Here is a 24,275-nt window from a genome sequence, read left to right on the forward strand (position 1 = left end):
GATATTTACAAGTGTGCACAGTGTTTGAAAGTTAATTACAACTTCAGAAATCCATCACCTACGGAGAACTTGTCCGACTTTTCCCATAAGCATCAGTGTTCACTTCCACGACCGGCGTCTCCATTCCTCGAACTCCTCAAAAGATGAAAGTACAAATAGCAGCGTATCAAGAAAAAAACACCTCCGATCGAGTAAGGAAATGCTGATCAAATTGGCAATACATCTCGGCAATGAACAGCGTGACTCGCTTTATTCACCTTCGGAAGGAGACGTGAATCGTTCCCGACGAGCTCTGCAATCTCCTCGAGTTCATGCGAAAGCGACACCTGAGATTCGGCAGATGTGGACAAACTTGCCAAGGCCTTGCAGTTGAATCCCTCATCTTGTTGTCTTTATCACATGTACGTTCTCCAGGACCTGGACATCACCAAGCTTCTCACATGCGTCAATCTGCAAATGTCTTAGGTTATCGAGGCCCGAGAGGTCTGGTAATGTTTCAATTGATATGCACCAGCTGATATCCAAGAATTCCAAGTTCTTCAATCTCTCGAGGCCTTTAATTTCGACCAGATAGCAGCAGCCTCGAGCCTTTAATCGCTTCAGATGTGTGCATTGCGAAAGGTCTGGTCTTATAAAGTAGTCACAGTAACTTATATCCAAGTATCTCAAGGACTCTGCGTGTTCAAGGCCGTCTAATTTGGATAACCCTTTGCTTCCAATTACACTTAGACGTACTAAGGATTTCAATGCTTCCAGACCTTTGATTTCTGTCAGCTCCTTGCACCATTGGATATCTAACCGTGACAAGAATTTCGAACTTGACAAACTTGGCAACTCTTTCAACTTAGCACAGTTGCTGACAGAAAGCTTCAATATTCCCGAGGGAAGCTCTGGGATGGATTCCAGAAATTTGCAAAGCTGAATCGTGAGCTCTTTCAGATGGATTAGGTGAGAAAGTTGAGGCAATGTGCGACTTTGACAGGTGACTACCAGAACTGTTAAACAACTAGGAAGCTCTGGCAATGACTGAAGTTGGCGACAATCAGTTAACAGAAGGTGTTGCAGAGAAGGAAGCTTACTAATGCTTTCCGGCAGCGATTGAAGCATCCTGCAACCGCGTAAGTCAAGCTTTTCAAGACGAGAAAGCTTATCAAATGTGTCGGGGAAGCCAGAAAAGCTTGTCCTATTTAATACAAGGATCTTCAGTGAAGACAACCCATCTATAGGAAATTCCCCTCCTGGACTCTCGCAATGCGAGGCATGCAATTCTTCAAGGTTGCCCAACTTGCCTATAGTACTGGGCAAATTCTTCGAGTTCCGTAAATCACCAAGGGATTCAGGTAATTCCGGCATGCCCATATGTGGAAATACATTAGGAGGCGACAGTTTCAATTTCCTGGGGATGCGATTGCTCCGACGATTAACTGACGTAACCCGATGAGATGGATTATACCTGCTGTCTGATGATAGGCGCTGTACTCCATCTAAACTGACACAATTACTCAAGTCAAGGGTCGACAAATTTACGAGATGGCTGATTGAGTCGGGAAGTCCAACCAATGATTTGCAACCACGGGCGTGAAGTATCTCCAGCTTCTCCAAAGAACCTATACATGGAGGTATTTCCTTTATAGCAGTCCAGCATATGTTCAGTTCCTTTAGTTCTTGCAATTTGCCCATTTCTGCGGGTAGCACCCGGAGTTTCGCACATTCCGAAAAGTCCAAAGAAACGAGACCCTTGACTTCTCCAATAGAAGGGTGAATTTGCTCCAGATAATAACATTCTGCAAGGACTAATATCTCCAAACTTTGCCAGGCTGAGAGGTCAGGAGTACCTTTTAAATAATAGCAACCTGTAAGATTTAGAACTCTCAGGTCCTTCGCCACCTGCAAAACAAAATGACAGATTAATTTTCGCTAAGAGTAAGCCATTAGAAACAAAAGACAACGTGCTTCCCATCTGACCTTGAGATGACTCCAACCTTCCCAAAGTTCTGAAACGTCACTGAATGATAAATCAAGAATCACTAATTTCTCTAGACGAAAACTAGCGTCCATGGATACAGGACAAATGCTCCACTTAAGCCATCGCAACTCAGGAGGCAAGCTTTTGGAATCTCCAATCAGTTTAGGATCGTGTATTTGAAGGAACCTTAAGTTCGGTAGTGCTTTAAATTGTTCAGTTGTGAATTCACCGCCGGGGCGCCATTCGTTGAGACAAAGGGCCCGAACGTGATGTTTTTCAATTCCCTGCACATATGTTGCACCAAATCAGCTAACAGGAGGCCGATATCGCTTTGCGTTGGTTCTACAGTGGTGAAGTTGACGCTTAGGTCAGACCAGATTTTATCATGTACGTAAGTATGCTTTTGAGTAAATGACACAATTACTCCCTCAACTTTGGCCAAATATGCAATGTGGTCTCTGAATTTTAAATTTTTCAACGTGGCCACTAGACTTTAGTGTATAATGTCGTCCGTGAACTTTTAATTTGTTCAATGTGATCTTTGGACTTTTGATACATGTTTAATTTAGTCCCTAAACTGTATGAAAATGTTCAACTTATCCCTGAATCAGCACAATAGTTCATGATGAACGAATTGCCACTAACACTAAGTGCATAGGTAACCACCAACGAGTAGGGAGTCTGTTGTTTAAACCCAAAATTTTTCTTTCCTTAACTCGATAAGAGATGTCTACCATGTATAGATGCTAAGAACATTTCATCCTAATCACAAAAAGGAAATAATAAAAGGAGAATAATCTCGGCCGTGAGGTCTAAAATTAATTCCAATTGACCGAATTCATGTAAAGAGAGAGTAGAACAACAATAGAGTTAACGATTACCTTATTTCTCCGGAGTACTTGCAAGGCTTCCTCGTGGACCCACAACCTACTTCGATTCATAGGCGCATTGTAATCTTCTTTACGGACAATTTCCCTGCCAAGGTCTCTCAATTGGTCATGCATTTTCAACTTGTGATTATCTCCAATTTTTATTAGCGACATAAACCTCAATCTTTCAATCCCCATGCTCGGATAAAAATCACGGGCATCCCACATGTAGGATGCAATTCTTAAATCGGTTCCAATAAAGAAACAAGCAATATCCAAAAATATCTGTTGTTCCTCATGGGTCAATGCATCATAACTTATCCTCAGCTTCTCTTGCACTTCCTCAGGCGGTACTCTCTTCAATCTTTTCAATGCGTCTCCCCAAAATGACGGATTTTTCCCACACGTATACGAACCTATAATCTCGAGAGATAAGGGAAGCCCTCCGGTAGTGGATACGACATCATGAGACGGGGACTCGAATTCACATGGAGGAGAGTCCCTTCGAAAAGCATGTCTACAAAACAAGATCAAAGATTGATCCTCAGCAATTCCATTGAGTTCGTACTGGGAGTTCACCTCGGTGACATCAAGAACAGACTTTATTCTTGTGGTAATGATTATCTTACTTCCCCTCTCAAACCAGTCAGGTTTCCCAATTAAAGCTTTTAGTTGATGATGGTTATCCACATCATCTAGAAGAACTAGGACTCTCTTATGCTTAAACCTAGATTCCATCATCCTAATTCCTGCATCCTCGTTCGGCACTTCATCCTTTTCTCTCAGTATGTCACTTATTAATTGATTCTGCAAGCATGAAATGCCCTTACGCTGCGAGGATTCTCGAATATCTGCAATGAAACTGCGATGCTGAAATTGATCGGAGATCTTATTGTAGACGACCTTGGCTAAAGTTGTCTTACCGATACCTCCCATTCCATGGATACCGACAATTTCGCTAGCATTGGGGTTATCATCCAGCAATCTCAGAATATCCGCCACAGCATTATCAATTCCGACAAGTTGTTCGGTAACAACCAGCTGAAAGGCCTCTTTTAGCTTGCTCAAAACTCTTCCGACAATCATTTCCACCAATTCTCCTTCGCGGCTGTTTATAAAGCATTCGAGCGAAAATGAGTTAGAAGAACAATCACATCGTGTTATATCTCATTATTACCACACGAGAGCACATTAGAGTAAAACAAGCAATCACAAGTTGTGAAGCACAAGATAAGACATAGAATGGCCTCCTCTACTAGCAAGATCCTGTTGAAAGAAATTAAATAGGGCTTCTATAGAAAATCAAGTACCCGTCAGCAGTTCTCTCCGATTCCCATCCCTTTAAGGAACCCACGTCTTCGAGTGCTTGTTTCCATTTGCCAACATCTTCCTCGGAATACTTCCGACTAAAATGGGAGAAAGTCTCTCCAAAGCTCCGTTTCTGGTATCGCACATCGGCCGGTTCGACCCCATAAAATACGGGCAAGACAACCTGCCCGTCGCTCTTCATGGACTCTATCATTTGAACGAGCTCTTGAAGGCACCATTTGCTCCGGGCGTAGTTTTGAGACAGAACCGGGATGGAGATCTTACTGTTCTTAATGGCCTGGAGAAGGCTGGGGCCTATGTTCTCACCTTCGCGAAGCTCATTGTCGTCTCTGAACGCATAGATTCCAGCACCGTCGAGGCCCTTGTAGAGGTGATCCACGAAGGTTTTGCGAGTATCCTCACCGCCGAAGCTCAAGAACACGTCGTAGTTGTTACTTCCCGTCGAAGTGAGGGACGATGCGGACGCACCGGCATCATCTGCTTTTCGACGTTTGCTCGGTTTGTAGTTCTGGAACAAATTGGACGTGAGCATAGAGAAGAGACGTTTCATTCTTGCTCCTTCAATAACTCTTGAACGGAGTCTCTCTCTGTTAGAATGAGAGAACAAAAAGCCAAGAAGATGATCCCGCGCAGCTGAGTTTTTCTATGCACATTGATCAAGAGGGAAAAGATAAACAAGTTCATAAAAAAGATGTCCAAAATGCAGCAATCAACTGCTAACCTCCATGCTATACGCAGTTTCTACGCAAATTTCTCTGTTTACTTCTCTTCGAGACACGCTCTGTTGACTGAAAGGAAAAGTAGCAACTTTATCCGTCCCCCACCACTCTTCTTTCCGCGTCTCCAAGGGCCATGAACCTTGTCCTTTCGGTGTCAACGGGAAACACGCCGGTTGCCTCTGGCTGTTCAAAAGTGAAAAGGACAAAGTTAAAGCTTAAAGCCCCCCCATCAATCAGTATGTTCTGAAGTTTCGTCCGCGTAGCCATTACACCTTAGAATGCAAGTTGGCAGTGTAACGATCCGGTCCCACGAGGGTGGCAAGTGGATGCGGGAGCCAAAGGGCTTAGACATGAAGCGGCTCGATTTCTAGAATGGTGAAGCCCTGAAGTAGTACGGACACGGATACGCGATACGATACGACATGACACAATAAGTCGACGCATTATTTAAAAAAAAAAAGAGAATTTTGATACGTTGAGATATGTTATATATTAAATATTTATTTATATATACATGTTGACGAAAAATTATATTTTAGGGATGCGAAGATTTTAAAATAATATTAAAAAATCTATTTTTTAAGAAATTGTTTTATCTTTTAGAATTCTAATTATTTCTCCTCCCCGTCTCTTTATCTTCTAAAGAGGTCTTGGTCTTGGTCTTGGTTTTGGTCTTGTCACTGTCTCTTTATCTTCCGAAGAGGCCTTGGTCTTGGTTTGGTCTTGCCACATCAGCGGTAGTCTTCCAAGTTACAACTCCCCATACTTTCTTTCATTTCCAAGATTTCTTTTTTATTGAACCCTCACAACTAGGGGTGAGCGATTACTAATCCGATCCTATCCAATTCCCTCCAAGAACAGAGAATCGGACCTCAAAAATCAAGAACCAGACCAATGATTTCTATTTCCAATTTTTGAAATCGAGAATCAGATCGTTGGTCCGGTCCAGTTCATGGGCGATCTAATAGAGCCAAACAAATATTATCAAAGCCATTATTTTCGAAGAAATGCCTCTAAAATAGTAGATTCTTTAAAAAAAAAGCGAGATGATAAAATTTTTTAACACAATCTAGTAACACGTAGCATTTGATATTATTGGGTAGAGTCATGGCAACAGAAGCTGCAAAATAAACATGTGGTCCAAATCTCAACCTTATTTGACCTCGAAAATGCAAAAAAAAAAAAAAAAAAAATTAAATACACCGGTCCGGTATGGGCGGTCCGGTCCGATCCTATATCTACGAAACAAGGAACCGGACCGCCGCCCTCCGGAACCGGAAACCGCACCACCGATCGGTTCGACTTGCTCACCCCTACCCACAACAACCCACACCCCACCGCAAAACCCGTGTCATCATAATTAAACTTCATCTTTTTTCTCTCTCTTGCATTACCTCCTCTTCCGCTCGCTCTCTCTCGCCAAGAGGCAGCGATGGTACAAGTATGGCCCTGTTTGGTTCAGCATTCCAAATGAGCATTGGGGCTCCAAAGTCCCTTGGTCAAATGCAAATGTTGTTTGGTTCATTTTTTGGCTCACTTTGGGGAGATGCAATTGCATCTTAAATGCTCTCCAAAGTCCTTTAGTCCAAAGTAGAGGTACTTTGGACTAAAGGACTTTTGCGAAATGCAACTAATTTTTTTGTTATTTTAATTTTGCCACCTTCACTTGCCGCCGCCGCCCACCGCCATCGTCCATTGGCCGCCGGTGGTCGCCGCCGCCACCGCCGCCTTTTTTTCAAAAAGAAAAAATATTTTACAAAGTTCATTTTTCACCAAACAACATTTTCGTCAAAGTTGCTTTCCAAATGTATTTTTAAAATATACTTTACCAAACATTACTTGTATTTTGAAAAAGGCCTTTAGCCCAAAGATATTGGCATTTTCTCAATGTCCCTTGGCCAAATCTTGAACCAAACAGGGCCTATGAACTTGTGGGAGGCGTGAAATAAAATTTTCCTTTGGCGAAAATAGAGAGCAGAAAAAGCCTTGTATCAAGTGTTATAGCAATTTTTTGCACATTTTTCGCAAATTTATTCCAAACTAAATTTTTTGACCACAAAAAGTTCTAAATTGATACATATATGACAAATTTACCATTCGTTAGTCTCCATTAAATCGGGTTAATACCACGAGAAATCCCAAACCGATACATACTTGACAAATAGATGTTAAAAATCTCAAAATGACACATTTGTCAACCGCAACGTTTCATCCAACTCAATAATTTGATGGTCAAATTTAATGAAAATTAACGGAATGTAAATTTGTCACAAATGTATCAATTTGGGGTAAATTTGTCACGGGTGTACCAATTTAGGATTTTTAATGGTCAAAAAAATAGTTTGGGGTAAATTTGTCACATGTATACTAGTTTATGATTTGTTTGAGATTAAAAAAATAATTTAAGGTAAATTTATCACATGTATATTAATTTAAAATTTTTCGTGATATTAATCTCGTAAAGAATCATCAAACCATGCCTAAGCACTTTCTGCGTTACGAAAAATTTCAGAAAAATATTATGTGGTCTTAACACGTGCAACGGCATGATTTACTGTGACGAAAATGGAAAATCCCTTTTGATCGACTCGAGTCTCGACTGGCCTGTTCTTTTCCGATAATTGTGTTGACAGCTCAAGAGTAAATTAAGTTACTCTGAATTGCGCAATGAGTTTAGGAACGGTTAATTCGCGGTGTTAGCTTACTACATAAATTAAGCGAATCTTGTCCTAAACTGCATCGTGCTAAAGTAAACCATGGAGCAATTTTGTTAAAAAGGACTCCTGGAATTTCCAATGCCCCGACGGCCTCTCGAGATTTGCACAATTAATGCTTGGAGCATTATATTTCTTTATTTAAGTATACTTAACAAGTGCTTCGAAGTCACCGGTTCTCGGAATCCATATTATAAAGAATCCATCCACACAGAAATCAAACTCACATCGATTCCAACATGCTCATATGTGGGATATGCGAATTGCATGCTACGTACTGTACATAGAATGGAATTATATTTGCTGTTGAAATCAAAAGTGAAGTCATATACCACCCATTGTCTCATAAACTCAATAACGCAAAAAAATCATTCTACACTGTAATTCAGAAATCTATTCAAAAAATACTTTCGACTCAAGGAATGGCAATTCACTGGCCGGCCGAGCTTTCTAGATTCATTAGGGCGGAGCAACAGAGTCGGACTTTTCGCACAGCTTCCCGTCTACTGCAGTATACCGCTCAAAAAACCCCTACACATAGTTTTAAGCATTTGATACGCAAAACAGCTAATTGAGATTGGATGGCAAGACACACGTCATGACTGATTCTTACCATATTCCTGATGTGTTCTTGACTTTATTTCTGCAAGTTATTCACGAAACGTAAGATGTGATCCGTAAGTAAAGACAAGACTTGGGAGAATTACAAAGAGACAGAGAACGATGACTGCTATACCAACCTCGGTTTCCCAATGAAGGCATCGTTGACTTCGTCAGTACTCGGCTTTCCATTGAATGTTGAAAGCAAGATGTACTCCTCCTTCCCGGACGGCTGATCGACTCGTTTGTACAATTCGTAAGGGTAACGGTAGGACATCCTGCAACAAAAAATTCACATGTAGTTCAACTTCATCGAACAACTCCATTGATTGACAGAGAGATGAAGCTCTTTGAAGCTGAGAGATGTTGATAAAGTGAACTATGAAGCAAAACCATAAGCATCTGCCTCCCACACATCAATTAATATGACACATATTTCTTCTGATTCTTGCCTTGGCGAAACAAGAATCCATGATTCGTATGTCCAACAACTACGCATCAGGCTCGGTTATCAAGCAAACCAGTAGACCATTCAAGTTAACCAATAATCTCCCTGAAAAAAAAAAAAAACAGAGAAAGAATTTTCGGAAAATACTGGTGTCTTGACATTTACACCCTTTAATTGACAAGATAATGTTTAGCACACAATCGAGAATCATTTTTTCGCACATCCAGAAGAAATGCATACTTGCACACAAAACTTCCATTCTGAGAAAGCTAAGTCAACAATTCTTCTGCGTTGTCCTTTGGCTTTGGCTAGGCAAAGGGATGAAGAAGCAGTAACGGCAAGACCTCTCTGGTCGTAAGGATGGGTCACCCCCAAGGCCAAAGCTTGATTGATTCTAGTTTTATTGGATGTAAATTCAACCATTCCTTGTGCTCAAACAGCACTTCTGCACGGCCCTTTGGTACACCTAAACATGGCTCTAGATTATCAGGTATGTGTCAGAGGTCAGGTAAATCTTTTACCTGAGAGCACCCATAATTGGGTATTGAGTTCCTGCATAATAGAGAAGCCGAAAGGAATAGCAATTCTCAAATGATGCAGCATACTCCAGTCTCTTGTCCCTTCCCATAGTCTTCAAAACAAGTTTCAAGGATAGAAAGAATCAGTTCAAATCATTATCTATTTTGTTTCCGCATATTGACATTGTACTTACTTGCATAATACCACTGGAACCTGGTAAATCCTGGAGAAAAAGAGCCATGTTAATTACATAGAGTCAAAAATTAGTCCCAAACTCTGCTTAAACACTGGATACAGCTCTGCAGACAAAATGTTATGCGATGGATAAGAATGGAAAGAATATGCAAGCTGTTGGAATATATAAATATTACACCACGCCTTCTTCTATCAGCTTAAGCTTTTAGAGCAGTTGGCTGTGGTCCCATCAAAACTTACATGGTATCAGAACAGGTGGTCCCGAGTTCAAATCTTTCCAGGCCCCTATTTGCCTCCCCAAATGAATATTTCCACGCTTAGTACTAGGCAAAAAGACCAGACTAAGCGTGAGGGGGAGTGTTGGAATATATAAATATTACACCACGCCTTCTTCTATCAGCTTAAGCTTTTAGAGCAGTTGGCTGTGGTCCCATCAAATCTTACACAAGCATTAGTTTGAAGAAATTGCACAGTTTCTTGGGGTCATTTTATACAAGATTTTGGCTCATATGTTTTTTAAGAATACCTTACCCTGTGAAACCAGGAAACATGATTGAGAGATGATTTCGATTGGTCTCTGTTTCTCTACTGAGCAAATATTGACCAGCTGGTATATACAGTTGCAGCCTCACTTGTCGGAAATTATGTGATGGAAACATCAATATTTATCTACCATTTGTCAGCTAATAATTCCCTAAAGTGCAATTATAGTCATAACCCAAGCAATGAACGTGTTCAACTTAGCAGAAAATTTCTGGACAAACCTTAAGCCTAGGATTGATAAGGATGACCGGACGCATACCAGCAGATTCAGTCATGCCCCTGAGATCCTGCAATCACAAAATCAAGCAAAGCTTAACCATATAATAGTATAAAATGGAAATAACGTGCAAAAGCACTCACAAAACACTTGTTATCAAGCTCCTTACATCAATGATACAGTTACCCACAGCATTTTGAGGAGCCACTAAGATAAAAATGTCATCTTGCTCGTCAACCTCTTTGGCACCTAAGGCATTGTAAAGTTACACAATGTGAAATAATTGCCCAATCAAGTGCTCTAAAAAGCGTTATAAGCTAATGCTAGAAATAATGCTATGGATCAAAGGTTGAATAGCAATTGAACATCTAATGCATCAAATGCGAAGGTCATCAAAGCATGTGAGGTTGATATGTGAGCCCTCTCACTATCATAAATTTTAAAAAATTTCAGGCCCCCAAGAGCTAAGAAAAGGGAAGAGAAAACAGAATGTCTAAAGTTGAAAGAATGCACTAATCTCATGTGGCATATTCTTGCATGGGCTTGGATATCAGAAAGAAACTTGGAAGTCCCAAACCGAGTATATTTGGGTTCTTTAGATTCTTCTGCAAGTATTATCAGAACAACCATTTTGTTTGCCAATGACGAATGAGAGAAGTGGTCAATGGTTTTATCCATTTATCCATAGGAGGATAGCCTAATCTTTTAACAGGCATATGTCATTTAAAATAACTCGATTTCCCCAACCATATACCTATAGATCCAATCTTGACAAAGGTTCCTAATGCATCGTGATCTCCCCAATCCATGAACTCCAATATCTTGCGAGTACCAGCAAGCTGCAGTGGCATTCCAGCAAGAGCACCTTCTCCCATGGACCCTTGAACACAAACCTGCATGAGATGATTTTCTGACAATTATGAATATAAACAGGTAACGGACACCTAATCTTAACGTAGGAGAGGCACAGGAAATAAGTCAGAGATACCTTCACACGTTTTCCATCGTCAGCAAATGAAAGGGCAATAACCCTGACAAGTTCCATCAGAGTACCTATTCTGTAAACATCCTGTCCAGATGGCATCACTAAAATATGGTTAAAATTCCTATTATCTGTTTGACAAAGGACCAAATGTTCTCATACAATCATCTTACCATTTCTGGGTTTAGCTCTGGGATATTGATTTCTACCTGAAATGTTCACAAGAAGAGCAGCATGAGTTTGGCTTTGGTTTGTTTTTTCTAAATCAGTAAAAGAAGGATCAGCTTGGATTTAAGTATCAAAACCCATGTGTGTGGAGCTATAAGAATAAATAAACATATTGAAATTATGAGGACTTAGGATATCTAAATCTCTCGTTAGTTCCTTTCTTCAAGTAATTCAAGGCCAATGAAAACAGCATCAAAGACGAATATCCTACCTTAAGTCTTGTTTTTCCATCATATATGGCTCTCTGCGTAGCTTGAAGCACATCATCATAGAAATATGTCCTGATTTCTCTAGAGTGAGGAATGTTATTCAACCTAGTAGGTATTCCCCGCCATTTGCCCTGTAGAATGCTAAAGAAAAATAAGGCAAGAATATAGCACAGATAATTATCAGAACTCTGCAGATCCACGAGGGAGCTTTCAAGCAAGGAGACAAGGACAAAAGTAAAGTATGATCAAGTACCTCCTTTTTAGTTGCCTGATTTGATGGCATTGTGATCCCAGATGCAGGGTTCCCTGAAAGAAACGTCACAGGCTTAAGACATTGGGATTAAGAAACTCGACATTTATGAATTGCAACATCAACCCTTCTCTAATCCCTCACAAAAGGACTTGGACCACTTTTCTCTGCAAAGATGATAATTGTCCTACAATACATTTCTTACCCGTCTTCACATTACTTCCTTCAGTTAAGCAAAACTAATCCTTAGAGTGATCCCAACTGCACTTTGAATGATATTGCTCATACCTAGTTTTGTTTTTGCTTTATCTTTTTGCACCCTTGTGAGCAGTGAGTCTACTTCACTGAAAACCACATCTTTGGAACGATTCCCATCAATCTGCACTCTCCAAAATGCAATCCATGATAGGTGATTACTTACAATTCTCAGTGAGAGGTGGAAGAAAGAGTCAGTTGACAGCAAGTGAGGACCTTATACATTACGCTCAAGTAAGTCGATAGTATAGCCTCAGCATTTTTCTTGTATATTTCCAGGCGTGACTTTACCTAATACAAATCAAAAGAGAAAATTATACAAAGGAAACAATTTTAGTTAACCAAAAGTGCTACTCAGGCCTATGCACTACTCAGAAAGTGACGGTGTTCAGGAAGCATAAGCAGGCATGTGTGCCATAGACTCCTAGTCACCAACAGATGTTAATGCTTAGTACTTAAGAGAAAACTAAAATGATGCTGAGACAGCAGTTAAAATCTTATGTAGATTAGGACAAGAATTATAAGATAGTTTCTTGTAATTTTTAGAGAGCAAATAACAAGCCTTAATAATAATTGCCCCCAAATAAGCTATCACCTTAAGCTCTATGAGAAAATCTCCCAGTCCCTCAATCCTTCTCCTTTCCCTTGTCCAAGCACCATCATCTCTTGCATTAATCAAAAGGGGCTACACAGTAGTTCTGAAAATTTCCTAGAAAATGCGACAACTAGGGGCATAAACGTTACTAGGCAACAAATGAGCTCAATAACTAGGCAGACATAACATTATGAGCTCGAACAATGTCAGAGTTGCATAATCTTCCAACTTTCCCTGACGGTTTTACACCTGTGCAAGATATTGAGTACAAAAAGACAAAAATTTGAAAGAGTGATTGACTGCATCTCTTCTTCTTTCTACAAGTACTTAAGGTCCCCTTTTTTAACCATGCACAGTTGTATCTTGTCCACATTTTAACAGATGCCAATTTTAGCTAATGCGAAGGAGATAAGATATCTCAAATTGCAATACATAGGCAATTAGATAACATACAAAATGCAAACCATGAAATTACAGCCAGAGAACAATGAAAATGAAGTGATTCTTACCTTTTCCTCTGTGTCATCAGGACGGGTGACAAGTCTTGCTTTAATCTCCTCTGTCTCTGGAGGAAAATTTTTAATATGGTAAATCTTCCCTGTTACTGGGTCTAGCCGTCTACCAACACATCTGTCGATTAGAATTTCATCAGGAACCTGAATAGTAAAAATATTGTCTATGTAAATGTTGAACGCAACGAAACTTGTGCTAATTATGGCAAAGAAACCAAACGGAGAATAATTACAGATGAAGCAACAAGCCTTCAAGTAAAACTTTAACATGGAAGATTTGGAACTTGACAGTAATAAGCCACGCATATAATGAAATCCTGCTTATCTCTATCTGGTTGTAAGAAAGGGAGAGCACCCACACTACCAGTTCTTCATTGATGCTCGGTGTCAAAAAAACAATGAGGATGTAGCACTTAGCTTGTTCGCTAATCTTGCTCACCACATGCAATGAAACATTCTAACAGGAACAACATTAATCCATTCTAAACACTGGAGCCAGAGATAAATTGTGACAAGTTCAGTATTTGTGAAAGGCCATTCCTCCCTTGACACTAGACTTGGGTTCTAGCCTGCACGAGATTTCCAAGGAAAGAACACTTGTCAACTTCCATATTCAGAAACTGCCTGCCCATTTGAAGGGAATGATGTAACTTTGGAACCGTTCCTCTCTCAAAAAGTTCCCTTGGGGAGGTATCGAAAACTGATTCTTCTAACTAGTGGCCTGATTCTTTGAATATGCAAGAAACAGATTCTTTGCACAAAAAGAGTATAAAACAGGTGCAATTCAAAACCAAAGATTGTGTATATGCAGGGTCACATACATCTAACACAATGTAAATGTCTGGTCTAATCTTCCTTTCTTCCAGGCTTTGTGCTTGAGCATAACTTCGTGGATAACCATCAAGAAGCCACCCTTTTTCTTGAGCATCTGGAAGTGATAATCTTGCTGTGACCATCTGCAAAACAATAACATTGCCAATCTGCTTGAACTATCTAAACCAGTTTTAAAATATGACATAATGCAAGATGGTAAAGTTATCCATACAGCAGTCACAATATCGTCTTGTACAAGCTTTCCCGCATTCATGAACTCTTTGGCCTTGTTTCCGATGTCAGTCCCAGCAGATACTTCAGCTCTCAGAAGATCACCGGTGGATATGTGGACCAAGCCAAACTAAGAAGATTTGAGAGAAACTTTAAGAACACCCTACGACAATTAGTGTAAAAGTAATCTATTTTAGGAGACCTTTTCCAACCACCAACTGCATTATGCAGGGGAGATAGTTGCTCAGAGTAGCTTGCTAATAAAAATGAGAAAAGCATTGAACCGACGTCATGAACTCTAGTAAACACTACTAAAGAAATGGGCGTCTACAAGTCATACACGTCAGCTGAATTCATAATCACAGAGAATCAAAGTTAATACTGAGACGAAATCAGCCTTGTCGTTAAAGGAACACCAAAACCAAGTTGAGGCCATGGCCTTGCATTGCTAAAGTGCCAACCAAATGATACTCTTTTATCAACAAATCAACAATTTTGCACTCTTTTTTTCTTTAGTTGGGTCAAAATTGCAATGAAAAATATAAAAAGATACCTTCTTGACGATCAACTCACACTGGGTCCCCTTCCCAGACGCTGGTGCACCAGATATCATTACCTTCAACGGTTCACTAGCCGAGCAATTCACCTTCAGTCCCTGCCACACAAGAATCAATAAATACTAGTGCAAATACACAAATCCCACAAAAGCAAAAAGAAATTGCGAATCAGTGAGCAAAACATTACAGACCATAGATTTTGACCTTGCTCTCAAATGTGTTTTGGCAGACACAGAGAAGGAGAGGACATGGCAAGACCGAAGAGAAGTTAGTTGAACAGAAGATGGAGAGTATGGGGAAGAAGGGCAGAGGGAAGGAGTGGAGAGACGAGGCAGCGAGGGAGATGGAGCGGCGTTGTTGCAGTGGAGAGACGGCAGTGAAGCGTGCAACATCGTCGCAGACGGAGAGGAGAGAGAGAAAGAGAACAGAGCAGCGAATGTTGAGATGAGGGCGTGTGAAGAGATCCAACTAGAATTGGTGTCTTCTGATTTTTGGCGGGTAAGGGTGGCAAGGAACCATCCACGTGGCAACACATCGTTTCCGTAGAACTCGAAACCACCACAGAGCAGACCTGAGTGTCTGGTCGGGCTCGGACTCGGGCTCGGGCCGGGCCCCATTTCACCACGACTTCTAGAGGTCTTGCCAGGCCCAAGCTTGCCGGCCTGAACAAGTGCTCAACACTGGAATTTTCCACCAAAAAAAAAAAAAAAAAAAACAAGACTGAGGAATTTATTGAAACTTTGATATTAACAGGTTGTGTTAGTTGATATGAAAATGATTTGTATGAAATGATTTTATAAACTTCCATGTGTTTGGTTATTTGAAGCCTGACGGTGGACAATCAACCGTAGAAAATTTTATGATCAAGGAAAATAACCGAAGTTAAAATTGAGAATGATGATTTATTTCTCCGTCCTAAAAGTAAGAAATCATTTTCCCAAGCTCTTTTCCACACGCAACTCACACAAAATATAGAACTATTCTTAAGCGAAGTTTTATGAGCATTGAGATTAAGCTTGTTAATTATCTTAAATTTTCTATTTTATTTTTGCCATCTTTCTTATGTAGCTTTATTTTAAAATTAAAATTAAAATTTATACTTTACATATTGCTAATATATATGAGATATAAAATCTTTGAAACTAACACCGACAATATTTTCCATCTCACTTTCAAATATATTACCAAACAATTTAAAACTAGCCGTTTTCCTTGAAAATGATTTTCACGGAAGATTTTTTTCTCCATTAATTTTTTTTTTGTGAAACATAGTTAAGCATACACAAAAGGCATTTTTTACTTTCATGTCAAAGTCCAAAATATTATCGAAATTTCTAAAAATTCATAGATGGAAAAGGCGAACCGGAGTGTCGATTTCTATATGTGGCGAAAGTTTTATGCATTTCAGACTAGAAGAAATCAAAGTATGCGCGACATAAGATTTAAGTTAAGCATAAAAATTTGAAATCAAAACTTCGACAAGAAAATTGTTTCTGTTTATAAATTTTGAGGTTTGGCCAGCGAAAAGACCAAAATGTGCCGGAACTGGCCCGAGTATTATAAAAAAAAAGAAATCTGAAACACGACATGAGAAACCAACATTTGATTAGGATTTCGAACGTGGGACTCGGTCAGGGAATATTGAATCCTCAGATAGGCACGCGACAAATAATTAATGAAAAGAATTAGGACTAATGTGCTGGCTTTGTGCTGATAACGACAAGGGATTATCCCACCAAAGATTATTAAAGGATCGAGGTTTTGATTTTGTTTCCCAATGATAAGAGTGGATGTCAAGATCCCAGTTCATCACCACATGATCTTTTGCAGTGATGCGATCAGTAATTTAATCTGGTTTCACACCGGAGGAGAAGATGATATATGCAAGAGTTCTAAAATGTCTATGTTGGGGGTCTGGTTCATAATCGATCTAATTCTTACTGTTCAAGGATTGTCTTTATGAAATAATCGGAGAACCACCTATTTCATTCTCGAATAGGGTTTATTTTATTGAAAAGAAAGAATTTCTTTCTTCACTTCAATTTTAGAAAGCCAATTTTCCATTGAATTGTTATTGGATACCGAGGACGTGGAGACTCTCCCGAGTAAAGTATCTTCAGAAACTTTCTATACCGATGATAGGAAAGCATATGGGTCCCGCTTTTATAACTTAAGCCCATATTTTTCATTAGTAGATTGGGTTTGATTACGAATAATTACTGCTACATATACTCTCTTTTTTTGCTTGTAATTGAGTGATGTAACGAGCTGTGAGGTGCTAATTAGAGTGAAATCCTCTACTGAACGTAGCTCTACTTTCGGGATGAACCAAAATTAAATTTTATGTCGATTTTCTCTTTCTTGTTTTATGCTTTATTTCATTGAGTTTGTGCCCCGAATCCTAAGAGTTTCAGCCTATTAACAATAGTTATAGTTTTTCGTTGAATTCCTATCAATTTTAACCATAAAATGACCATGTTAGACGCGGTTAGGTCGGAATTGCATTGGAAGATTGCATGAATTCAACTTCCGCGACTTCGCTTTGATTCAATGTTACCGAATAATGCAAACGATCGTGTTTGCGCGACACACCCGGGCAACTCGCATCTGAACTAGTTCCGAAATTTAGGTAACCTTCCCCAGCTTTCATCTTTGACAGGGCCAAATAAACCAAAAAGGACCAAATTGACTGGCATCTTCGCTCCTCTCTCCGTCATGTGCAGTAAACTATGTGACCCCTTGAAAATGTCACTTCAACCAAAGTGTTCAATGTTTCATCTGAGGGAGATTCTGTCTAGCCCCAAATTCGAGAAGAGACTCGACGGCAGAGTCCAATATTATAAACCCTAATATTTGTCATCCTCAACTTTTTTTGACCAGATATTCCAAACCTAATTGAACTGTTCACAAAACCTGCTCTGTCTGGCCTTCGAAGAGCTTCACACCACCACGTGAATGCATCTGGTTTTCTTGTCTAGAAAGGAGAGATCACTCTCTTTGAATCTTGACCTAAAAAGACTGTAACCTATTTAAGGGTCTTGAAGACTGAAGAGCAAAGTCTCCTAGATGGGCAAGAAGCGCAAATCTTCAAGGAAACCGGAAGAGGAAGACAAGGGTATGACGGTGGTCGCCGAAGATCTTCCCGATGATGACCCGGTCGATGATGAGCCCCACCGTTGCATCTCTCAATGGTCGATCTTTAGGGTGCCAGCGCATATTCGTCGGGTCGATGAGAAGGCGTACAACCCTAGGGTTGTCTCGATCGGACCGTTCCATCGGGACCGGCCCGGCTTGAGAGCCATGGAAGCTCAGAAGGTGAGGTTCTACGAGCGCCTCATGACGCGGATGGCTTACGAAGACCGCGACGTGGGCATCAAGAAGGCGATGAGGAAATTGGAGCCTGACGCGAGGAGGTGTTACTCGGAGGAGTTTGGGGACATTAGCACCGACGAATTTGTCGAGATGATGGCTCTCGATGGTTGCTTCGTTGTGGAACTCATGAGGCTTTACCATGAGAACAATCGGGTACATGACTAACTACTCATTTTCATTCCAAGATCTAGGATTTACAGATGAGTCCTGTGATCGATTTGATTTCCTTTCACAGCAATTAGTGATCTTGCAACATGTTTCATGTAAATATGTTCTTTTGTATGTGTTTTGGTTGAGATTAGGACGAAGAGGGACAGTTTGTGGAAGAACCAATATTTGCAACGAGATGGATGGTGCCCAACATCACCAGAGATCTTCTCATGCTCGAGAACCAATTGCCGATGTTCGTGCTGCAAGAGATCTACAACCTCACCACGTTCGACCAGAACGCGGCGTCTCTAAACAAGATCGCCCTCCTATTCATGGAGCCTCTGAGTCCGCAGAAGGGACAATACTCCGACCTAAAACTTGACGACAAGGGCGAGCATCACCATCTCCTCGCCCTATTCCACTCCAGCTTCATCCCTTCCGACATCGGTCCTCTGCGTATTGAACAACGAGGCGCTCGATGGAACAGGCGAGACAATTTCCCGGGGAAGCTGTGGGTCCACGAGGCGAAAAGGCTACGGAGAGCTGGCATCCGGTTCAAGTACAACCCCGGTAACCTCCTCAACATAGAGTTTGCGAATCGAGAGCTCAAGATACCGACCCTATTCATCGACGAGTGGACGGGGCCGCTCCTGAGGAACTTGCTGGCTTACGAGCAGTGCAACTCGTTCGCCCTGCCGTATATCACATGCTACGCGATCTTCCTCACCAGCATCATCGAGACCCTGGACGACATGGCGATCCTGCAAGACGCAGGGATTATATACCAATCGGTGGACTATGACGAAGAGGTGGTGGACCTCATCAATAGCCTCACCAAGGAGCTCGTGTTTGATATGCACGACATGAGCGATTGCTTCATCACCCAGCAAATCGAGGACATCAACAATTTCTGCAAATCTTGGCAGAGCAAGTGCATCTTTCAGCTCTCTCGTTTTGAAAATATCTTGTCATTTATTTTACCATTCAGATAGTTGTAATATCTTTTTATATTATGCTATTCACATTCTAACCTTATTTTGTAACACCATTGATCATTCTTTTTTATACTAATTGGATATCCATGTTTTGCTCATGCAATTACATCAATTGTTGGGAACCATTGAGCCAATTCTGCTTAGTTATTGTGAATTAATGGTCCTCCAAAGTGATTGACTTTGTGTATCGAATACTCATTGAATTTGTCTACCACATATCCGTTAGGATTCGGTACACAATGACAACGAAGTAAAGCGTAAAAGTAAGAAAGAGAAATGGAAACAGAAGATTTTATTTTGCTTCACCCTTAAATGAGGACTACACTCATTAGAGGATTTTACTATAATTAACACGCACATCTTGTTATATCACTCAATTGCAATAGAAAAAGATCATATATAGCAGTAGCCATTCGTGGGTCCAGACCCAAACTACCAATGAAAACATATGGACTCAAATTATAAGAGTCCTTTGGCGACTCAGGATGCTGCCTTCCTATCGACAGGGAGTGTGAACTACATCCCAACAAGATCGAATGCTTTCTTTGGCAGTTTTTGCAATGACTAAAGAGAAATGATTATGTAACAATTTTTGAGTGACTTTGGGCCACAAAAAAATATATATAAATAAAAATTAATTAAAAAGTGTTGGGGGGTCTACTCTTTTAGAAATTCGTGGCTCATACTACTATTTTTAATATTGGCGGTTATTTTTTTGCTAACAGTTATCAAGTCTCTTACAGCTTTTGAAAAGTTGTATTTTTTCAGAAATTACAAAATTCAGGGTATGAAGATAGTAACATATTATTTATTTTTTTTTATTTTTTATTTTTTATTCAAATTTATAGTTTTCCAAACACGAAAAATTGTGTCCTTTTTAGATATGAAAAGTTCTGTTCTTTTTTGTACAACATGTTTGTTCACAAAAGATTTTCGTTATTTTATATTCAATTGTTCACTTTTTTGACTTCTGGATTTTCCCTTCTAAAGAAATACAGCTAACATTTTTAATTGTTTCCACTTTGAGAGTTCTTGAAGAAATACTTGAATTGCTATCTAATATTCTTATATGGGACTTTATTGTATCTTGGAGTATTTTTACTATAACCATTAATAACGTTGTGGGACAAATAATTGCTTCAAAACTGTGTTTTCATACTCTAAAGTCTGATCTCATTTTTCTTGATCATTAGTTTTCCCAAAAGCGGGCACAACTATGACACCGTGCAAAACTAGATCTTGGCAAGGGTTGTAACCTTCACTAATGGCTAGTGAGGCCGAGTACGTAAAGGCCCCCGCCTAGTGGCCGGCGTAGCAACCCATCCTAACAATATGTGGGGTAGTGAAATCAAGGCCTATGAGGGCTTGAACTCCCTCTTCGATCATTGCTGAGGTTTTGGCGATCCCCACCGAACCTTTTCGGAAAGATGAACAAATGAGGAAATTTAAAAAAAAGGGCAAATGCCACCAAAAACCCCGAATTATGCTCATTGTGACACATTTACCCCCAACTTTTTTTTGTGACACTAAAAATCCCAAATTTCTATCATAGTGACACATCTACCCTCTATTAGGGTTCCGTTAAAAATTTCCGTTAAAATCTGATGTGGCAATGACGTGGCGCCACATCATATTTTTTTTAAAAAACGAAAATTGAAAAATACTGTTCATCGTTATAGTTCTTGTTCAACGCCACTGTTCATCGTCTTCAACCTCGCATCCCTCGGCCAAAGCTCTTCCGGAGCTCGTTCACCGCTACCCATTGTCGCCGATGAGGCGCCATCGCCGGAGGGGGCGGCAGAGGTCGCCGGCCTTGGGCTAGGGTTGCCGGGGCTCGCTAGCCCCGTGCAAGGGGTATGCGAGGCTTGCCAAGATCTGGGCAGAGATTTCGCATTGGACTTAGCTTGGCCTCGAGCTATTTCTTTCCTTTTACTCATACCTTGTTGGAGGTGAATCTGACGGAGGCTTGCCCAAATCGAAGTCGTTCAACAACTTGTTGGAGGTGAATCTGACGGAGGTGGTGAGCGGCGCTAGGGATCTAGAAAAGCTGGAGCACCCGTTCAACAAGAAGCGGCGGATCCTCCGCTGGTCCAAGAACTTCTCTCTCCTGTCCGCTAAGTCGATGCCCCTCTTCCCCCTTAGCGAAGAGGACGACGACGCGCCCGATCATTGTGAAGGGGACGACGGCGAGAAAGGCAAGGCCATCGCGGGCCGCCATGGGAGGAAGCGCGATCTGTTCAAGTCCTCGAACCGCCCGCCGTCGGATCTACACGAAGAGGACGAGGAAGACGACAAGGAGAAGGAAGAAGATGGAGGAAATCAAGCACCGGTGCTTGGCTTCTCCGACCCTAAGGTGAGGTTTCTAGAATTTTTTTTCGTCAGAAGGTTTCTGGATTTGGTTTTGCTGATAATGGTTGGAGGTGCGATTTTGTGTCGTTTGATTGCCTAGGGCTAGCGAGGCCTCATCCGGGGTTGGTGAGCGCCGGCCACCCTAGCCCGGGGCCGGTGACCTCTGCCGCCCCCTTCGGTAATGGCGCCTCATCGACCACAATGGGCTACGGCAAACAGCTCCGGAAAAGCTTTGGCCGAGGGATGAGAGGTTGAAGACTATGAACAGTAACTATAACGACGAGTAGTATTTTTCAATTTTTGTTTTTAAAAAAAAATCTGATGTGGCGCCACGTCATTGCCACATCGGATTTTAACGAAGATTTTTAACGGAACCCTAATAGAGGGTAGATGTGTCACTATGATAGAAGTTTGGGATTTTTAGTGCCACAAAAAAAAGTTTGGGGTAAATGTGTCACAATGGGTATAGTTTAGGGTTTTTTTATGGCATTTGCCCTAAAAAAAAAGAAAAGAAAGCAAGAAAAGATTAAAAAAAACTATAAATAATGTAGAAAACAACATCTTTTGAGTGATTTTTGAGACTTCAAATTGCCAGCTGTGCAATGTTGGAGGCTAACATTGACTAGGCAGCCGCATTAGTGATGGTCACCCATTAATGGAATTTTGCGAAGGTTTAAGATCAAATTGGCCAAATTGAATAGCTTATGATTGGATTGGCACTGCACAATAGATTGAGGACTTGTTTAACAATACTTTGGTCACCCATTAATGGGAAAAGCGTAAAAAAAAAGTCTTAAACATATTGCATTGATGCTAATTCAATCAGAAACCTTTTATTGATGCCAATTTATTCATAAATCTTTTCGATTTATGTTAATTGAGTCAATCCGGCCAATTTTGGCCGAAAATTTATTGATGTGGACGTTGGTTGTTTTATGTGGTACGGCTGGCGCCGACATGATAAAGAAAATGAACCGTATTTGGCTCTCCCTCCGTTGTTTAACCAAGCTAAATTTAATTTAGGTGAAGTTTTTAGGAAAAGAATGCCTAGAGTGTTAATATTTGTATACGACGCTCACTTTAGTACTAATATTTTTCATCAGCTCACTTAAGTGCCAATTTAGGCCAAACAGTCCATGTAGCATTTTTATTAATTTTTTAAAATTATGTGGATTTTTTTAAAAAAAGGCAGTACACGTGGCAAAAAAAAGCTAAAAATTTTAAAAATTCCATGTAATATTAATTTTTTTTTTAAAAAAAAGCTTTATAACTAAAAGTCAAGAAAAATAAAAAGAAAGAAATCAAAGGTTGCTGCGGCTTGGGCTTGCATAGCCCTCGCCGCCGCTGCCGCCACCCCACTACCACCGGCAATGGCCGACAAGTGTGGGCGAGGCTGGCATCGCCCAACCCCGATGGGGCTCAAACTCACCCAGATTTGCGAGGTCAAGCCCTTGCCAACCATCGGCGAAGGTAGCCGGCCACCGGTCGGGGCTTGGACGACCCCCCGTCGGTCATTACCAAAGGTGGTGGGGCGGCGGCAATGAGGGCTTGTTGCAAGCTTTGATTTTTTTTTTTTTATGTTTTTTTAGCTTATTTTTAATCTTTTAATATTATGTGAATTTTTTGTTTAACTTTTGACTTTTTCTTTTGCTAATTGGGATCTTCTAGCGAGCCACGTAGACGCCACACAAGATTTCCGGCGACATTTATGGGGATTGTCACTTAAATAATCGTTTTTAAAAAAATTGATATTTAAGTTATCTAAAAAAATATTAACATTAAAGTAAGTACTGTGTATAAATATTAACATTTCAAATTTCCTTTTGTCGAAGTTTTTATATACGGCGAATATCGCGCACTAAATTGTGACGACAAATATTGAAGTACATATTCTAAGAATTATAGTACAATAAAGAGTTATTGGTGTCATTGCAAGTCGACTGCGTGGATGAGACGTGACCACGACAATGACAATGGAAAAAATTCAGCGGAAATTGTGCTGGCAATGTCCTAAAGGCAAGACAATAATGAACAATACAAAAGCCAATCAGGATTCAAGGTCGTGGCTTACCATGAATTTGCATCGTAATATTCAAAACTTAATCAATAATCTAACCTGGTTTCACACTTGATGAGTCTGGTCACGGTCAGCACATCACGTGCCTGTGTTTGTTGACCAACTTCATCTCATGGGCGGCGCAACACAATTAGAAAATGATTCTTTAGACACACCATACATGAACATCCAAAAAAAATTTCGTCAACATGACTGAGGTGGTTACTTTCCCTTTAAAAATACTATGCCTAGAAGAATACATAGCTTAATTAACACATTAATAAACTCTCTATATGTAATCATGATTCGATCTTTTGTAGCCAAACCCTTTTTCAGTAGAAATCCTCATTAGTTTAAAGCGAAAGAAGACAGTCCCGACCCTCTTTCTCTAATGTGCCGCGATGTGTCGCAAATTATAAGATTAGAAGATGCTAAAATTACATAAATTTTACCAGATAACTCTTTACTAATTTCAGAGACTATGGTTTTTCGTACCATATCATACTCCACCAAGATGCTACTTTAGTATTTGAATTTGAGAAGGTTCCTATCGCGCATGAATGCATAAAGTATTAACCTTTGAACTATTCAAACTCTTGTTC

General features: G+C 40.4%; 3 protein-coding genes across 4 annotated transcripts; 1 reads left to right on the forward strand and 2 right to left on the reverse strand.

Moving 5' to 3' along the window:
- Positions 1 to 378: 378 nt before the first annotated feature.
- Positions 379 to 4,812, reverse strand: LOC115752576 (disease resistance protein L6-like). The gene is made up of 4 exons (XM_048278075.1): positions 4,146 to 4,812; positions 2,848 to 3,943; positions 1,966 to 2,250; positions 379 to 1,887 (listed from the first exon to the last, which is right to left on the reverse strand). Exons 1-4 carry the CDS (start codon positions 4,712 to 4,714, stop codon positions 379 to 381), a joined length of 3,459 nt encoding a protein of 1,152 aa, XP_048134032.1. The 5' UTR covers positions 4,715 to 4,812.
- A 2,993-nt stretch (positions 4,813 to 7,805) lies between these two features.
- On the reverse strand, positions 7,806 to 15,214 carry LOC115752564 (adenylate kinase 5, chloroplastic). 2 transcript variants are annotated; one of them, XM_030690810.2, is made up of 19 exons: positions 14,943 to 15,214; positions 14,748 to 14,849; positions 14,196 to 14,324; positions 13,972 to 14,106; positions 13,148 to 13,294; positions 12,260 to 12,334; positions 12,077 to 12,167; positions 11,792 to 11,844; positions 11,541 to 11,669; positions 11,275 to 11,310; positions 11,108 to 11,188; positions 10,874 to 11,012; positions 10,289 to 10,368; positions 10,124 to 10,189; positions 9,358 to 9,387; positions 9,167 to 9,276; positions 8,338 to 8,475; positions 8,211 to 8,240; positions 7,806 to 8,128 (listed from the first exon to the last, which is right to left on the reverse strand). In XM_030690810.2, the coding sequence occupies exons 1-19, from the start codon at positions 15,141 to 15,143 to the stop codon at positions 8,101 to 8,103; spliced, it is 1,800 nt and encodes a 599-aa protein (XP_030546670.1). In that variant the 5' UTR covers positions 15,144 to 15,214; the 3' UTR covers positions 7,806 to 8,100. The 2 variants fall into 2 exon arrangements, with proteins under 2 accessions (XP_030546670.1, XP_048133400.1); XM_048277443.1 differs by lacking the exon at positions 14,943 to 15,214 and having other exon boundaries at positions 14,196 to 14,357.
- Positions 15,215 to 17,664: 2,450 nt separating this feature from the next.
- Positions 17,665 to 19,371, forward strand: LOC115752566 (UPF0481 protein At3g47200-like). The gene is made up of 2 exons (XM_030690815.2): positions 17,665 to 18,276; positions 18,426 to 19,371. Exons 1-2 carry the CDS (start codon positions 17,818 to 17,820, stop codon positions 19,263 to 19,265), a joined length of 1,299 nt encoding a protein of 432 aa, XP_030546675.1. The 5' UTR covers positions 17,665 to 17,817; the 3' UTR covers positions 19,266 to 19,371.
- Positions 19,372 to 24,275: the final 4,904 nt, after the last annotated feature.

Source organism: Rhodamnia argentea, chromosome 4, assembly GCF_020921035.1.
Source record: "Rhodamnia argentea isolate NSW1041297 chromosome 4, ASM2092103v1, whole genome shotgun sequence".
Taxonomy (NCBI): Eukaryota; Viridiplantae; Streptophyta; class Magnoliopsida; order Myrtales; family Myrtaceae; genus Rhodamnia; species Rhodamnia argentea.

Excerpts from the sequence above, each read along its gene's own strand:
- LOC115752576 (XM_048278075.1), bottom strand. The coding sequence starts at position 4,714 with ATGAAACGTCTCTTCTCTATGCTCACGTCCAATTTGTTCCAGAACTAC. Across the intron at positions 3,944-4,145 it reads TCGGAGAGAACTGCTGACGG|CCGCGAAGGAGAATTGGTGG; the intron begins GTACTTGATTTT and ends CTTTATAAACAG. Across the intron at positions 1,888-1,965 it reads AAGGTTGGAGTCATCTCAAG|GTGGCGAAGGACCTGAGAGT; the intron begins GTCAGATGGGAA and ends TTTGTTTTGCAG.
- LOC115752564 (XM_030690810.2), bottom strand. The coding sequence starts at position 15,143 with ATGTTGCACGCTTCACTGCCGTCTCTCCACTGCAACAACGCCGCTCCA. Across the intron at positions 11,670-11,791 it reads ATCAGGCAACTAAAAAGGAG|GGCAAATGGCGGGGAATACC; the intron begins GTACTTGATCAT and ends AGCATTCTACAG. Across the intron at positions 11,189-11,274 it reads CAGAGCTAAACCCAGAAATG|GATGTTTACAGAATAGGTAC; the intron begins GTAAGATGATTG and ends CCATCTGGACAG.
- LOC115752566 (XM_030690815.2), top strand. The coding sequence starts at position 17,818 with ATGGGCAAGAAGCGCAAATCTTCAAGGAAACCGGAAGAGGAAGACAAG. Across the intron at positions 18,277-18,425 it reads TTTACCATGAGAACAATCGG|GACGAAGAGGGACAGTTTGT; the intron begins GTACATGACTAA and ends GGTTGAGATTAG.